An 18,533-nucleotide genomic window follows, 5' to 3' on the forward strand; every position below is an offset into this window, starting at 1 on the left:
ACGTTTGTAGCTTTAAGGGCTCATCTATATTTAATTTAGAGTTCAGTGTTAGTGAAAACTTTATTCAATTTCTGTATATTTCCTACTCGCTGAAGGGCACAGGTAGCTAAATATGACATTTACTTTGATGGGTTTATGTGAATATTGTTTTAAGTTCACTTAAATTAGAAGTTGTTATTTTTTAAAGTCTAATAAATGCTCAAATTGATAGCTCTCAATTATACCGTAATGCTGAATGGATATAGCCAATGGTTAAATATTAGAAAAAAAAAAGAAAAATTTCCAAAAACATCATAGCATTGGTATCAGTTACCTTATATTAAAAATATACTGTCTTTATGTTGTTTCTACATTAATTTGAATATTGAATGTGAAATGATTGCAATTATAAATACTTCAATGTTAGGTAGGATTAATCGTGATCAATTTCAGATTTTTTTTTTTTAATTAGATAATTTATTCTAATCAATTAAATTGAATTAACCACTATTGATTAAGTGGATCTAGAAAAAAAAAAACATATTCTAAAACCAAATTCTTCAATACAAATTGGTTATTAAGGGGGAAACCTAGTTTCTTGTGTTTCAGTTTTGTCATGTTAATTTGTATTTCATTTTAATAATTTATTAATTAATTTATTTATGTGGGACGACTAGTCTGGTTACACCATAGAGGATGTTTTTAAACAAGTTTTAAATTCCCCTCGTCTTTAATTTTGAAATATAAAGTCCCGCCCCAAAGTCACGTCATTGGTTGATCTAATGCTGTGATATGGTGCATAAATTATACACTACTCCTTTAAGAGACTGTTAATTGGGTTTAAGTTCAGTCACTCACCTGAGAAGACAGAGAGGACAAATTGCATTGGTTGATAACTTTCTTCATAGCAGACACTGCACTACTGGCATAACCGTTCCATCTGACACCCTGCTGGAACAGATCACAAGAGCTGCTATAGTCGTGTGTGTGCAGCAGACAGAAAAATGTCTTTAATTATGCAAAATTACTCCTTGTATCATGATGAGCCTGTTTGCTTCATCCTCCCCTCAATAACTTCCCTCCCCATTCCCTTTCCTCTCTGTCATGCTGAGAAGAGGTATGCTTTATTATTTTGTCCTGTCAATCATCATCAGTCCTATTGTTTAAAATTAACTCTGGGTTAATATGCAGTTGTACTATATCAGCATATAATACAATCATCTTTGATTTTTTTTAAGTACTCTGTACTGATTAGCTGAATATGACTATTGCATTTACATTTATATAACTGGCAGGTGCTTCTATCCAAAAAAGACTTGCATTGCATTAAGGGTTTACATTTCGGCATGAGTTTTCTGGGAACTGAACTCATGACTTTGACATTGCTAGCACCTTGCTATGCTACGGTTTGAGCTACAGATACACATGACTGTTAGCATGTATATCACAGTGAGTGTAACCGTGCTCACCGATGCTGCTGAGGTAGGCTGGCTCTTGGTATGAGGGTTGAACTTGGGCTTTGGGGGCTTCCCAGCCAGTCTATCCTTATGCCTTCGGCTGTTCATGTGCTAAACAAATACAGAAATAATGGTGTATTTATAATGGTGCATTTTCAACCCTTGGTGTTTTATTAATGAGATACTCAAAATAAGAGCAGTTTTTCCTTTTTTCTAAAAATGCTTTAGCTTTTTAATACTTTTCACCTCTTTCCCTGCCCTCTCTTTTTTTCCCTTCTTCATCTTGTTTACTTTACACTTCAGAGACAGCTTAAGGGAAGCATGAAATACCATAAAATGTCATGTTCCTCAGGCCTGAGTAGACGCCAGGCCAACAACACACACACACAAACTCCTCATTCATGACACAAACTAAAAAAAAAAAACTGTAAAGCAGTTTAGGTAAATTGCTGCAATTACATGCAACAAGTCACATAAGAATGGTTGTGAATGATGAGAAATTCACCGTGGTCATGATTCATGAACAAAGCTTCAGTGTGTAGAAATTGAATGCTAGAAGATTTTTAGAGTAGCTCTAATGTCAGTATGACAAGTTTGCTGAGTCACATTAACAAATAACCAGCACAGACGGGGTTTCAACAACTTAACTTCAGCCAGTCAAAATGTACTGGAAACACATATCAGATCTGTTAAATTGACTTGTCTTAGACTGACTAGTGTGTTTCTGTAAAAACTCAACCCAGAAATCCAAATGTTTACTCAGTTTGAATAAATCACAGAGCAAGAGTTTATACATTTTTACATTTAATTTGTTTATGTGGGAAAGCACAACTGTACCAGGTAACAAACATGGCCTTCGAGAAAAAGTCAAGACTAATTGCCATTATCAACAGAATAAACTATATGTCTGTTAGTGGTGTAGATGATTCCCAGCAGCTGTTTTGTCAATGGGTTGTCAAGATCAATTCTGACTAGGGTTGGGAATCGTTAGAAATTTTCCGGTTCCAGTTCTGATTCCGGTTCCATTAAAATCATTTAAACAATTATCAAGAAATAGTGGTAAGTGAAAATGAACAATACTCAAACACTCAATGCTCCATACTGTTTATTACTTACTGTCAACTTAATTTAAAGGTTGGCAATGTCAAAAAGCAAAATATATTACAGTGTACAGATCTTCATAAGTAGGGTTGGGTATTTTTAGAAATGTTTTGGTTCGGCTTCTGGTTCCATTTAAATGAACTATTATTATGTTTTTTTTTTTACTATTTTACCTTCACTGAATGTAGTGTTGCTGGAAGGTAATAAGTAATGTTGAGTAATGCTAGTCTATCAATCAGCAGGTGTTTCAAAGTTGATGTTTTTTACACTATCAATAACGTTTGGCTTTTCAAGCAGGAATAAGCTTGTTGGCTAAAAAGTCCCTTGAGGGCTGAGAAACTTGTTAATTTCCCTTAATTAATGAAATATAAACGGTTAAACTTATAAACGTATACACACTCTCCAAAAAGTCCCTATTTTACAAATAATAATGCAGTCAGGAGATGGTGTGATGCAATGAGTGCTTTCTCGGTTCCCATCCCTAATTCTGACTGGATAAAATAACAAGTCTGCAATGTAACTACTTGCTATAAAAACACAGTCAGTTAGGCTAGGTTAAGTAGTAGAGAACACAGGAAATGTGAGCAAGGCTGGATTTAAATTTTAGCCTAAAATAGCATATTAGGATCCAAAGATGGTCTCTGAGTGTTAATGTAACTTAAAACATTTTTCCGATATTCCAATGTGTCACATGCATGTGAACTAATTGGTAACTTCATTTTTATGTTACCTGGCTAAGTTGACTCTCAGAGTTAACATGGATCTCGCAAACTTCACAGTAGAAACTCTTGCTGGCCACGCCCACACTCCCCTTAGTGGCCAATCGCTTGCTTTTACATGAGGGGCGGGACGACATTGCCTTCCCTCGTCGTCGTGGCAAAACACTCTGTCCTTCCATCATCAGTTTATGCTTGGTGCCTGTGATGTGTGAAAAAGTAAGGAATTCACATGATGAAGGTTACTTATTCATGCACACAAATAAATTCAGTGAATTTGTGGAATTATCTTCAAAACGAAAATGTGTAAAACAACTACTACATTTGGGTAAATGTTTAAAACAAAGGTGTTAAATAAGTGTGCACTAACAGTTTATACATTTTTTTTTAGATTATATTTAAAGTATTGTTTTTTATGGAGCTGATGATATTTTAATGCTGTTTGATGAAAAAGTTTGTTAGATTATTCACGTGTTTATTCATTTATGAGGTTGATTCATAAGGTCATAAACCCAAAAAAAGTTTCTTCCGCATTTATTTGTTTCGAAAATAATAATAATATAATAAATTATAAATTATTTTTGAACAAACTTTAAACAAAACCATTCTAATATGCTGCTCAAATAACTTTTCTTATTATTATCAATGTTGAAAACAGTTGTGCTTAATATTTTTGGAAACAGCAATAGGCTTATAGTTTTTCAGGATTTTTTAATGAATAGAAAGTTTAAAAGGACAGTAATTACTTGAAATATAGATTTTTTTAACATTAATTATGTATTTACCAACAATTCTGAATCATTTCTTTAAAAAAATTCTAACTTAAAGTAAGTCTTTGAATGGTAGTGTAAATAAATAACTGAATAAAGAAAGAAAGATATGCACCACTATTGTGAGCATCCATCTGAATGGTAGAGTTGACTGTGACTTTGCAGATGGGGCAATGCAGGTGTTGTTTGGTCTTTTTGGGGTCTTTCTCTGCCGGTGTGTCCCCCGTGGGGTTGTCCTGCTGCGTGGCTGGCTCGCTGGGGGCACCGGTGGGCTCCAGCAGACTGTCCGGGGTCTGGAAGTGAGGGGAGGACACAGACAGGTCCGCGGATGACACCTGTGATATAGGTGTCAGGACCACCGAACTAGAGTTAGCATCATCCACCCTCACCACAGCATCTGAGTCACAGGCAGCAGCTGAAGAGAGAGAGAGAGAGAGAGTGAATGAGTCAGACATCACAAAACTACAAGAGTGTTTCTGAATATTTCAGTTTAAGTGTTTGAGTATATGTTAAAAGGCTAGCTACTCTCATTTTAAGCCTGTAGGATTTACAGTACAAAGCACAAGTGCATTATGTGGCCGCCAAACTACAAAGTGACAAAAAAAGCATAAAAAATAAAATTATAATGGGACATGGTCACTTCAATACATCCGAACTGTATCCTGACCTGGACCAAGATTTTTATATTTTTCAATGGGTAGCAAAATACATTTTGGTCATATGATTTCAGGTGAGGACTATGTCTTTATTTCCTTTAAAAAGCCTGTCAATCTGTTCATATTTTCAAAATGAAACAGAGTACCTATCGTTGAGAAAAACAGGAATACGGAGCTCTTTCCAGATATTTTAGACCACCATGAATTGAAATATGTAACTAAAAGGCAGACACAAGCAAAGAATAACAATAGACCATCTGGGAGATATCTGTAAACTATGTTGTGTATATGTGTAGTTTAACTTATTAGCTGAAAATCGATCTAACAATCAGTAAGTGAAAGCAGAAAGCCAGCAGCAGAGCAACACTATACAGCATAAAAAGCTTCCGCTCAAACATCTGAATGTCTGCTATCTGCAGTTTAGCTGTGGGCTAGTGTCCAAATTGGCAGAAATGCACAGAGCACAGGAACACAAACATAAATACAGACACTTTCAGACTGACTGTTTTCAGTCATGCAACATTATTAAGGCTGTGCTTTAACAGACCACTGCACATGTGCTGAACTTCAGACCATTTATTTACAGTAAGTCTGCCTTTGAAACTCAAGTGCTGTGTCCTTGTATTTGATCTATTCTGTTAAAAAAGAAGATAAGGGCCTTAGCGGCCAGAGCAGTGAGAAATCAAAACAGGGCACACAAAACTAATAATATATATATTTTTTTTTACCATCTAAACAAACCTAAAACTGTCAAATAGAAATAACAATTTTCAGCCCAAACTGGATGGGTTGGAACCCATTGATGTTGGCCACAGAAGATGTCCTCTTTATAAACTGTCTTCAAAACATAAAATTGTGAAAATGCATCAGATTTATCCAGGGAATGCATTAACTGAAAATATGTAGAGACTGAATACAATGTAAAGTCATTTGAATAAAAGCATCTGCCAAATGCATAAATGTAAATAGTCAATTACACAAAGAACAACATGGACCGGCTATGAAATGCTTTCATCCTCAAAAACATGAACAAGGTAAAAGAAAATATGACCCAGGCTACATTAAACACAGGCTGAAATAAGGATAAACATGGTTTGTGCTGAACACAGAATGTTTAGTGTTGTGAATTATTGGCTGCCGATTGCACAAAATACTGAAATTCAAAAGACAACCCAACACTAAAAAAAAAAAAAAAAAGTTTGTGTCGTTATATACATTTTTGTAAGTTTGATTTTAAGGGTATTTTTTATTTAGTTTTCAATATAATAAATAATTTAAAACTTGATGTTTAATGGTAAAAAAGTAAAAGGGTATCTTAAGCAACACCAGTCAAGAAGAACAGAACAAAATGACAATAACAAATCAATGTCTGCAGTCAATATAGTCCTTACAGACTCTAATGAAGTCGATGTAAGAGATAGTCATAAAATCAGCACCTCCAGAGAATTTTGAACACAGGTGCTGAGGGGGTGCTAGATCATTGACAGGGGGAGCTGGTTTCCACTGCTGAAACTTTACCCAGGAACTAGGCACTTTGGACTAGTACTCTGTGTGTTTCCACTGCAGGAACCAGGCTGATAAGTTGAGTTCACGCAGCATTGTGACTTCAACCACCATTTATTCAGATCATTTTCAAAATGTTACTGTTATTGTGTCATTAAATATAATTTTATTTCAGGCGAGAATGTAGTTGTTTAAAACTCAAATCTGTGGTTTATTTATTAAGACAGTGCCTATTTAAAAATGTTTTGCCAATTTCGGAGACGATCAGTTCCACGCGATCGGGAACTCACGTGTTTATCTATCAGCCTCACCTCGGATAGACCCTCTGATATGTGCCGCTGGCTCTAATGTCTCTTTAGTGGTTAAACATAAAATATAATTAGTTTTGGGTAAATCTAACAGGTAATCTTTGGTTTGTATTCAATTGATCTATATGTTAAAATGAAAATAAAAAGAGGCAATAGATATAATATTTAGTTTCATAATGGCTGTATATATATATATATACATATCCCTGAACTAAGTACATTTCTGCGGCTATTATTATGTTTAAATGAAGACGAAAGGAGGGAGTGGTTTTCATATCCTATTTTGTTGTAATGTAAATATACAGAGAGGAAAATTGCGGTAGCCAAGACGAGTTGTCTGATGTTATCAAGTATTTGCAGAAATACCGGATTTGCATCATCGTGGACATTACTGAGGATGCAAGTCCGAAATTTGCGTACTTTGTATTGAGAAACGCGCACAAACCTACGTCACCAGACTATTTGCCTAACCTTCCCGGGACTTTAGACCGCGGTGGAAACACAGAAAGCAACAGGTCTGGGGGGAAATTAGTTCTTCGGGAAAAAAGTTCCTGGTACAATTGTTCCGGGCAATTTCGGTGGAAACGCGGCATAACTTTCTTAGTTGGTCGCAAAAGCAGTTTTTTTTTTTTTTTTTTGCTACAACATGGGATTAATCAATGCATGCTGATTAACTTTTATCATAGTTTATAGTTATATGGAGATTTGAATTTTGTGAATGGTGTTCCTCTTTTGCTATTTTATAAGCCTGGCTTTGGATGCTTTCATTTCACGATATTGTAACGTTCTAAAATAAAATATAATTGATTGTTTTGCTTAGCCTACATCCAGGCTGCGATTTGCGGGGGGTCTATGCCTCTATGGTCTATGCATCCCTGCCTCTGCTGAATTACTTTTAATTCGGGGCATAGAGAAGCAATAATGTACAGTATGTGGAAAACAATACATTTTTTTTTTTTTTACCTTAAACTGCATAAACACATTTCATTACACCAAATACACAAAATAATGTTCTTTTTAGCAGCATCATATGATCCCTTTAAAGGATGGTTAATATATTATTATATTAATCAATTTAATACAATCTTTAGTTGGGGACCAGCTTACTTAGCACAAGGAAATGCATTTTTTCAAATAAAATGCTATAATGACATTATGAAAAGTTTGACAGATGCAAATCAACATTATTGCATTGCACAAGTTATGCATGCCTATGGAGTCAAATGTTTTTTTTCTTATTATTTTATTATCATCAATTATTAAATACGATAGGCTATAGCAGTGATCCTCAAATCTGGCTTGCGAGATCCAGTTTCCTGCAGAGTTTAGCTCCGACTCTAATTAAACACACCTGCCTGTGATTTTCTAATGATCCTGAAGACATTGATTAGCAAACTCATGCGTGTTTGATTAGGGTTAGAGCTAAACTTCGCAGGAAAGTGGATCTCGCGAGCCAGATTTGAGGATCACTGGGCTATAGCATGTATATAATTGATTCCAGGAAAAATCTGTGGGGGTGCTATGGGGGTGCTTTTGTCTTTGTTGGGGGTGCTGAAGCACCTGCTAGCCCCTCCAGCGGCACCCATGCTCCCCTAGTCTCAGCCTCAGATGTCACACCCACTGACCGTAGGCTAAAGGTCTGATGCTTATGAGACACAAAAGTGGAAACACTTCAGGATTGTCGAAGTCGTCATCGGATTGGTTGAATTCTACAGGAAATCCCTCACAAAAGAAGAAAGCCATTGTGTTTACAACTGTGACTATGAGCACTTATCAGGATCAACTAAACACTGGATTTTCAGAAGTATGTGAAATATTTAAAGTTTGCGGCATAAAATCTTTCAAATATGTCAGAGTTTTACACAACGCTCTTTTATTGTGGCAACATTTCCACACCTCCAAACGTGATGACTGCCTCATAAGCAGGCCTTGGCCAATGAAAGCTGCCATAGATTCCAGACCTTCAGTCTGGAGACTAATGGTGCTTGTAAATTTAGGACCTATCAGAGAGTGCTGAAGTGATTGTAAGTCCTGAGTCCTAATGGCTTATTTTTGCTGAGTAGCACAGTATTTAAACGCATAAAAGTTTTTATTAAGCATACATGTTTGTGAGGAGAGACCCATAGGACCGTTTTTGATATGTGCACAGATCTACTGAATTCCCCCATCTGGTGAATCAGATAGACTGATCCTTATGTGCCTGTGCATTTAGAATAAACCAATTCCCCTAAAAAGGGGGTCCTTAGGGGGAACAGAGGAAGAGTTTAAGGAAAAAAGAGCAGGAAATGGAAAAGGAAGGTTGTGTGTGACCAAGTGTGTGTGTGTGTGTGTATGTGAGGTTTGCCTTCACACCTGAAAAATGTGCGAAAGTTAATGAAATGGAGAGAATTGCCTTGGGTAACACTCAGTGCCCACCTCCCTGTGGTGTGTGTGTGTGTCTTGCAGTAGGCTTGTAAAACTGATCTTCAAAGACATGATCTGAGTCACTCTTTCCGTTTTGGACAGCTCACTCTTTGCAAAAGACATGCAATGTGAAACATGCGGGGATGGATGTGGAAGAATGACGTGACGGAGAGCGAAGAGAACAGGAGCATGATGGCTATATTTAACTCTCTCTTTGTAAAAAATAATTCAGCAAATGTAAAAACTGCTTTTGTTCATACTACACCAGCAAGCTCATGATGAAAACGATCTGTGACATCTGACAGCAAGAGCATTCAAAGTGTTTCAATAGCTGTTATAAAATGGACCCCATCCTTTAGAAATTTCCAGAACCCCCCTCCCATCATCCTCCCTTTCCATTTCAGGCATCTTATAGCTGTTAATAACAGCTGACATGCTTGTAGAGCTGTGATTGGCCCCTGCAGCTGCGAGCTTAATGACAGAACAGTGCTAATTTCATCAGGCAATCAGCTCAATTTGTGTGTCTGTGTGTGCGTGAGAGAGTCAGCATAAAAGCATTTCAAAATCCAACGAGTGATTAGCTCTAGTGTGTGTGTGAATGTGTGTGAGACGACACTGAGTTTAAGAGTGTGTTATCTGTTAAATGAGAGTGTTAACTAGTGATGGATGGGTCACTAGTCAAATGATGTTATCTGGTTTATCTACATTTTTTCACACTATGTACTGTACTGTAATATATATTTAATATTGTATAAATATAAGTGTGTATGTGTGTGTATGTATATATATGTATGTATGTACATGTTTGTATAAATATGTATGTATGTATATATATATATATATATATATATATACACACATATATATTTACACACATATATATATATATATATATATATATATATATATATATATATATATATACATACACAGTGCCTTGTGAAAGTATTCATAGCCCTGAGGTTCATCAGACCAGAAAATCTTGTTTCTCACAGTCCGAAATTTCTTTAGGTGCTTATTTGCAAATTCCAAGTGTATTTTCATGTGTTTTCACTGAGGAGAGGATTGGGTTTGGCCACACCCACATAAAGCCCAGATTGGTGGAGTGTTGCATATCTCCACATATGATCATGGAGCTCAACTAGAGTGACCATCAGCTTTCCTGGGAAGAGCGCTGTGTGAACAAAAGCCAGATCTAATTCCATGTCGAAGTGATGACGCATATGTGCAAACTGTAATGAAGCAGAGATCAGTTAGTTCCTCACTTTCCGCGCTGACGCCGAGATCGTTTGCTTGCTTCAGTTAAAGTATAACGTGCCTGGCGTTTTCCACTCGTACATTACACGTCACGCGCTGATGTCACGTGTCGTTACGGGATCTTCAAGGGTTGTGTGTGAAAGCACGCACATATACCGGGTCATCACTGGCAGTGTGAAAGTGCCAAATCTAGCGACCAGGGAACAATTTCAGGAACACTTTACCCCTGTATTTGCCGGAATGGCAGTGTGAAAGGGGCTTTGGTCACTAACCAATTCCCTTCTCCATCAGTTGCTCAGTTTGGCCAAGAGGCCACCTCTAGAAAGAGTCCTGGTTATTTCGAACTTCTTCAATTAAATTTAACACATGCTTTTGTGACCCTTCAATGAAGCAGAGATTTTTCCCCAGATTGGCTTGACAAAAAACTGTTTCTGAGCTCTACAGGCAGTTCTTTTGACCTCAGGGCTTGATTTTTGCTCTGATATGCATGATCAGCTGTTAGATCTTTTATTTAAGGTGTGTGTGCCTGCCAAATCATACCCATTCAGTTGAATTTGCCACAGGTTAACTTCACTTGAAGTGTAGTAACATCTAGAAGCAATATGAATGCTTCTGAGTAAAATTTCAACTGTCCCAGATTAGGGTTTGAATACTTATGCAATGGAATAATTTAAGTTTTTTATTTTTAATAAATTTGCAAAGATGATACAATTTTTTTTACCATTATGGTGAATGGAGTGTAGATTGATGTGTGTTTGTTTGTGTGTGTGTATGTGTGTGTGTGTGTGGTAATTTAAAGCAGTTTTACATAAGGAAGCAACATAACAAAATGCGAAAAAAAGTGAAGGAGTTTGCAAGGCACTGTATACACACACACACACACACACACACACACACACACATATATATATATATATATATATATATATATACAGTAATACCAAATAATACCAAATGTATATATTATTACATGTAAACAATTTTTTTATATATATTTTTAGAAAATGTTAAGATAATATATTATATTATAAATGTTTACATTTATTAATATATACATTATATATATTACATATAAAGAGAAGAGAATATAAACAAATGTAATAGATAATGTATAAATAAATAATAGATAATTTAACAAAAAAATATTGGTTTTCAGTCTAAAATCATCTTCGTAAAATATTATTTTATTTCTTACAAACTATCTTTTTTATATAAATTACAAATAAAGTATAAAGTATAAATAATGTTAAATATATATAACAAAATACATATATACAAACACACAAGTATACATAAAATATATAATCAGTTGATTCTTTACAAGTTGCACATTGGAAATAATATTTGACATTAATTGACATTAATATTTTTCTGAATCCTAAAGAGCATAAATGATCCACCAGGGGCAGAAAACATATAGTAAATTATAAAAAAGTAAAAAAAAAAAAGTATTGTTAATGATGTAGAAGCCACACAACAAATGTAATACATATGAAATCATAGGGTTAACTAGCATGCTAATAGTGTCGCTCCAAATGCATCTAATGCAGTGTCAAGTTAAGAGTAGTCCAACTATAAAGAAACGGGCAGTTTTTCAACACAACAATGTATATACACCATAAAAACTGCTCAGTTAGGGGTCAGGTGAACCCAAATATCATCCTTATAGGACCGATTAGACATTTTCCGGAAGCCACCAGCAAGTATATTTTTGTCAAATAGCTGGTGTGAAGAATGTGTTGGCATGTGCATGAGAGCTAATCCAAACACAAAAGCTTTGAGACAAAATTTCAAGAGCTAATCTTCTCATTCTCCATCTCTATAGTTCTTTCAAACTCTCTCTCGCTCTCTTTGTTCTCTCTTTTCTAATCTCTCTTTTTCTTTGCTTCTGATTGTACGCTCCCTCTCACCGTTGTGTCACCATGAATGGGGCCGAATATTAAAATGTGATTTGATGAGCTTGGTGTTCTTGCTCTCTATCTTTTTGCCCTATCCTTCCACTTTCATTTGTGCTCTCTGTCTCTCTCTCTCTCTCTCTCCGTCCATCTCTCATTCTCTCTTTCGCCTGTTTTTATTTTTTGTCGTACTCAAGGTCTTATAGGAAAAGTTTCTGACCCATATTCGGGTTGCCTTTAAAATCATATTCTATAGAGTTTGGGCAGAGGAGAAGATAGAAAGAGTTTAAAAGGGATGAAAAGGTCGAGATTATTGGAGAGGGATGGGTCAAAGCTCTCTGTGTCACAGAACTTCCCCGTAACAAGACGAAAGCCAAGTCCTTCAGTCAGAAACGAAATGTCCTTAATATACAGGACAGATCAGAAGAGCAAGACTGGAGGATATTCACAGCAGTGAAGCAACTACGGACAACCTAAATGCAAAGATTCTTCTAAAAAGCAAATTAAAATAAAATGACAAAAGTAAAAAAGACATAATCATAAAAAAAAGTTGTCTTTATTTTCTCCAGACATTCTTCAGGCAGTCACAAACTAACACTTGTATTTCTGGCCCAGATTTTCACTTTTTGTGTTTAATGTGATCAAGTTGTTTTTAGAGTAATGTTGCCCGTGTGCTCACAGTCATAATACAATATTTGAAGCTGAATATTCTCGACACACTCTGAGAGATGTCAGACTACAGAAGTTAAATATGTTGCAGATGCTCTTTGTTTTTTAATCGCATCAGGGCATGTTTCATGCAGTAACAAAAACGCCCACTCTCGCGGCTACTGAGTTCACTTACTTTCCTCCATGGCGGTGTCATCCAGCAGGGCAGGAAGTGGATCTGGAGCGCTGGTTTTCACTCTGGTCGTGTCTCTCTCCCTTGCCCTCTCTCGGTCCTTCTCTCTGTCCCGGTTGTGATGTGCGTTGTCGAGTTGTCGTCTCTGCTGTTTGTTCTTCTGAGCCTCTAATGCCTTCAGCTTACGAGCATGTTTATGGCCTTTATAATGAGCTTCAGCCTGATTCTAGAGAAAGACGGAAAGAGTGAAAGGAATACGTTTACAGAAACATCCAGACATTCACACCAGTCATGAGATTTCATGTGAAGTTTAGCAAGATCCTGTTTCCCGCCCATACATTTCAATGTATTTGCATATTCAATGAAGTACCCAGCATACGTGAGATCTTAAAAACATCCCAAGGGTGAACCTCACAAAGTTGGAGAGAAGTCCAGGCTGTGCAGAACTGCTATCGAGGCCAGAGCAAATAAGACATTTTTGATTTTTGTCAATCTGTTATTTGGTCATAACATTGGAATGTTATTTCATAGTTTTGGGTTTTACAATTATCTAAATCTTTAAAATATATAATAATTAGTATGTGGGACAAAATTCTTGACTCATAGTTTACATGACAACAGATGCATATGCACAGAAACAGAAACGTGCATATATGTTTCAGTGACTACGCACTGAAACACACACACACACACACAGTGAATATGGACAGTCTGCATTAAGGTGATAAGTGTAAATGTCCAGCATAAGGCCCAAATTACAACTGCATATGTCAACTGAAACATTTTATATTTCATTGTTGATAAATGTAGTGTGTGAGTGTGAGAGATCGTGATAGGCATTGTGATATATTCAAAGATAATAAACATAATATAACACCTCTTCAAGCCAAAAACAGAAATGTTTCTAGACTCCAGCAATCATCTGGAGCCATAATCCAGATTTCTGTGCGGTCATAATTCAGCATGTGCAAGCGAACATGAGCTGTAGACATGCTGAGCTGTGAATCCCTTATTGCATACCGAAGTCATTTTAAAAACTGAAATTTATTTGAAAATGACACTAACACTGATTAAAAAGCATAGAAATAGCATTTTAAATTGCAAATGGAATGACAGTTGGTTAAAGTTTTTCAACTTGCAAATCAAAGCTAACATCCAGTCCATCAAGCGAATCTCGGGCTAATATCAGCGCAGAAATAAGTCTGTGGGCCCAGAGGGAGTAATCAACCCGCTCAAATCCTCTTAAGTACTTAGCAGATGACCCTCATCTGGGGACAGAGTTGACAACACTGCCTGCTCTGAACAGATGAGGAGGAAGGATGTTCACACACACTCCTGCTCACACACACACACACACACAACAATGTGTGCATATACATACATACACCGATCAAGCATAACATTATGACCACCTTCCTAATATTGTGTTGGTCCCCTCTTCGCTGCCGAAACAGCCCCGAGCGGTCGAGGCAGGGACTCCACTAGACCCCTGAAGCTGTGCTGTGGTATCTGGCACCAAGTCCTGTAAGTGGTGAGTGGGGCCTCCATGGTTCAGACTTGTTTGTTCAGCACATCCAACAGATGCTTGATCTGGGCAATCTGGAGCTCAAGTCAACACCTCAAACTTGTTGGTGTGCTCCTCAAACCATTCCTGGACCATTTTTCCTTTGTGGCAGGATGCATTATCCCACAGCCACCAGGGAATACTGTTTCCATGAAAGAGGGCACATGGTCTGCAACAATGCTTAGGTTGGTGGTGGTCAACGTAACATCCACATGGATGGCAGGACCCAAAGTTTGTCCAGCAGAACATTGCACCAAAGCATCACACTGCCTCACAGACCAGGAACACCCCAGAAGATCTGCAGTTCTGGAGACGCTCTGACCCAGTCGTCTAGCCATGGCCCTTGTCAAACATGCTCAAATCCTTACGCTTGGCCATTTTTCCTGACCAAATGTTCACTTGCTGCCTAATATATGCCACAAGACTCATGTGACACTGAAGTCTGGAGTAATCATGCTGACAATTCACCTTTGTGTCACAGGAACAAATGGAATTTTACATGAAAACAATACAAAACAGTTTTCTGGAATTGCATTATTATTCTTATTTTTTCTTATTGTGAAAACGTAATAATCTTTCACTATACACAAACACGCAGTTTCAACCAGCTATTTAATATTTCTACTAGCTAATCAGAGAATGACAGAATAGAGAGAGTTAAATGAAACAAGAGGAAACAGACAGACAGGCTAACATAAAAACAAAAAGACAGAGAGACAGACGGAGAGATAGAGTGTTGTATGGAGAACCACAAGCAGTGGGAAACTAATGAGCAATTGATAGGCTTTCAGACGTCTAACTGAGCAAACTCTGTTGGGTTTCTCTCTCAGAATATATCTGGGCTAAAAATGCCTTTAACAGCAGTGAAAACAACAGCAGACCTACAAATGACGTACTTTTCAATAGTTTTTCCACAGCTTTCAGAAACATACAGATATACAATGATTAGGTGCATAGTTTGATTTTCATAACACCAGTTAAGTTTTTGTACCCACTGGGGCTGTACTATATTCTGTGTGAATGTGGGACGAAATAGCAGAAGAAACAATCTCTCTCTTTCTCTTTCTCTCTCTCTCTCTCTCTCTATATATATATATGTATATACAGTACACGTGAAAAAAACAGAAGCAATAGAGTGACAGGACAATACCCCCAAAAATGAAAATACAGTCATCAAAAGTCTTGCAAACCGCATTGAAACTGATCAAGTGTCACAAAGAGACTGACAAGTCTAAAAGTGAGTGGAACATAACTCTTTATGACAACATAAGCAGCATGGCATTGGACATAAGCATGCTTTCATTTTTAATGCACATCCTCTCAGCTGCAAGGATCTTCTCTCCACCCAAACATGCTGTCCAACACAGCACTGGACTTACCAGGAACAACAAAGACTGTTAAAGCTGCCTGGATCAAGTCATTTACATATAATAAACATACATAAAAAGTGGTACTCTTAACCTGTATGAATCCTTTATTTGCCATGAAAAAAAAATTAAAAAAGGATGAGGTGATTTTAACTGTTAAGTTTCCATTAAAATAGTTCTTATGACAAATTGTATTTAAAGTCTTCCTAACTAATATAATAGCTTTGATTGAGGAACAGGCTGCATTTTTGGTAGTTATATTCCTGAACCTCACTGGGAAATTACACATCTTGAGATCCAATAAAGGTGTCTTGTGTGTTATAGCTAAATGTGAATGAGCTGCAGCAGAGGGCAACATTTTCAGCCATCCAAATTGTGGTCAGTTTTTCTCACAAAGCTAACATATGATTCAAAATACAGTCATGAATATAGCATAGTCATATGAACCACTTTCACAGTGCTATTTGGGGCTTAACAGCCATGATCTGATCACCATGAAATGTTTGCAAAATCATTGTATGAAGAAAAATTATTTTGTGTTCAATGGAAAAAACAGGATATGGGTTGGGAATGACATAGAAGTACAATTAATGACAGAATTTTCATTTTGGGGTGAACATATTTCGATAAAATATTTTTATGAAAATGTCTGTCCTTTATTTTATGTAGCACCAATTTTATGTAAGCAATGAGAGACTTAAGGCTGTGCTATACTGTATTCAATATAGTGCCTTATATTGCTTAATAGGTATTGGGTTACAGTAAGTATGCAGTAATTATAACAATAAAATTGAAGTAAATGGCAAGTACCATTTAACTAGTTAAACGTGTATGTGCTTGTGTGTGTGTGTGTGTGTGTGAGAGAGAGAGAGAGAGAGAGAGAGAGAGAGAGAGAGAGAGAGATGTTAAAGGGACTGATAATTTCACATTATCAAAGACAAAGTGAGAAAACAAAAGAAATAAAGAAAGAAAGAAAGAAAGAAAGAAAGAAAGAAAGAAAATAGATAAATGCTGTAAGGGATGAAACAGCTTTTACCCATCAAGCGTGATGTTCACTGTCCGTCATCACAAATGTGGAGGGTAAAACACACACACACACTACACACTAACCGTGGAGTTGAAGCGCAGGTGGCAGATATTGCATGAGATGACCTGTTTTTTCTTCAGGGACTGAGGAACACCAAACGTATGGTTTATCACAGCCTTCTGCACCGGGTCCATCTGAGGGAGGGTTGAGAAAATGAAGTTAAAATGAACTGAAGAACAAAAGGATCAACAGTCTCACTATCTGCTCATTCAAACACATTCCTTCCATTCCAGCGGCAACCCTGAACCTGATGCCTGGGGCCGAGGGACTTTCCCTTGACACCCCTCGCCATGGGAACACACACCACATCACAATGACTGCAGCTGGTCGCACGTCTATTTGTTTTAGAGCCTCAAGAATGTTCTTGTTGTTCCTCCGCAGTCATCCCTGACTGGCTGGGACACTGCCAGGTCAATGTGTGTGTGTCAGTGAGTGTATGTGTCTGATGAAGCCGCCTGTTGTTGACTCGGAGTACTGGAAAGGGTCAGGAGATGGTGGAGCGTGATATTAATGCAGGAATGAAGGAGATGAGACGAAATAAGACAAGAGATGATGACACCATAGAGAAGTGATGAGAGAAGAGAGGAGATATGATGAGCAGAGTAAAAAGATGCATTGAAAACCAAAGAAGAGATGAAACAAGAAGAAATGAGAAGAAACAAGCAGAGAAGAGACAAGAAGAGATGAAAGACAAGAAGAAAAAATGAGGCAAGAAGAGATGAGATAAGATGAGCCAAGATAAAGGGTCTAGAAAAGAAGCAATAAGAGATTAAATTATTAGACAAGAAGCAAAGAAGTATGCATTTCAGAGAAGTGGCAAAAAAGATAAATGAACAGATGGGATGAGATGAAGCAATACAAACTAGGAAGAGAAGACAATGAGGAGAGAAGACAAAACCATTAGAAGACGAAACAAGATATGACACATGATGAAATGAAAAAGTATTGAATCAATAGGGAGACAATAGCTTTGTTGTTTTGATGTTTCCATTCAAAGATACGAATTAAACTTAAGTGCAAAACTGGAATAAATAACATAAAACATTTGCGAATAAAGGACAGTTTCTCTTCAGTGAGTTGAAGAGAACAAAATCATCACTTCCGGATACACTTTTGCTAAACTTCACGAAGAAAAATTGTATATGCTGCAGTTGGTACTGTATATAATCATTTTTGTATACAATATATTACACGCTTTAGAGTGCGCAGACGCACTAATGGTCGTGTTATCTTAGTTTCGGAGTCTGCTTATAACAAAGCACTTTGACGAGACTTTGCTCAAGCATATTATGTCAAAACTAGCCTTTCAGATGCTGTGTAATGAGATCGGTCCATTGGTTGTTCCAGTTTCCTTCTGTCCCATTGCAAAGTCACATGTCTTTTTTGATCATATGATGCTATTTCAGTTTTTCCTATCTCTTTGCAGTGTTACAAGCTCTTGGTGCATAAAGAAGATCTGTAAAGTTGCAAAGACTAAAGTCTCAAATCCAAAGAGATATTCTTTATAAAAGTTAAGACTCGTCCATGCCCCCCAAAACGCCTCAGGTAAACACGCCCCCACATGTCTATGCCACTGTGTGGGAAGATTTGCATAACTCTGCCCAAATGTTCACGCAAAGAAAGAAGGCG

The 18,533-nt window shown here is 37.0% G+C and overlaps 1 protein-coding gene across 4 annotated transcripts in view; it reads right to left on the bottom strand.

Annotated features, from left to right (window-relative positions):
* znf385c (zinc finger protein 385C) overlaps positions 1-18,533 on the bottom strand; it is an 86,781-nt gene that overhangs the window by 3,995 nt on the left and 64,253 nt on the right. For 2 of the 4 annotated variants that reach the window (XM_052552185.1, XM_052552188.1), the window contains 6 exons: positions 16,928-17,038; positions 12,890-13,112; positions 4,139-4,438; positions 3,268-3,455; positions 1,449-1,547; positions 838-930 (listed from right to left, as the gene is read on the bottom strand). In XM_052552185.1, coding sequence (XP_052408145.1) covers positions 838-930; positions 1,449-1,547; positions 3,268-3,455; positions 4,139-4,438; positions 12,890-13,112; positions 16,928-17,038 — 1,014 coding nt within the window. The remainder of the gene's footprint in view (positions 1-837; positions 931-1,448; positions 1,548-3,267; positions 3,456-4,138; positions 4,439-12,889; positions 13,113-16,927; positions 17,039-18,533) is intronic. The other 2 variants (XM_052552186.1, XM_052552187.1) reach the window with 2 other exon arrangements.

Source organism: Carassius gibelio, chromosome B3 (genome assembly GCF_023724105.1).
Source record: "Carassius gibelio isolate Cgi1373 ecotype wild population from Czech Republic chromosome B3, carGib1.2-hapl.c, whole genome shotgun sequence".
NCBI classification, from domain to species: domain Eukaryota; kingdom Metazoa; phylum Chordata; class Actinopteri; order Cypriniformes; family Cyprinidae; genus Carassius; species Carassius gibelio.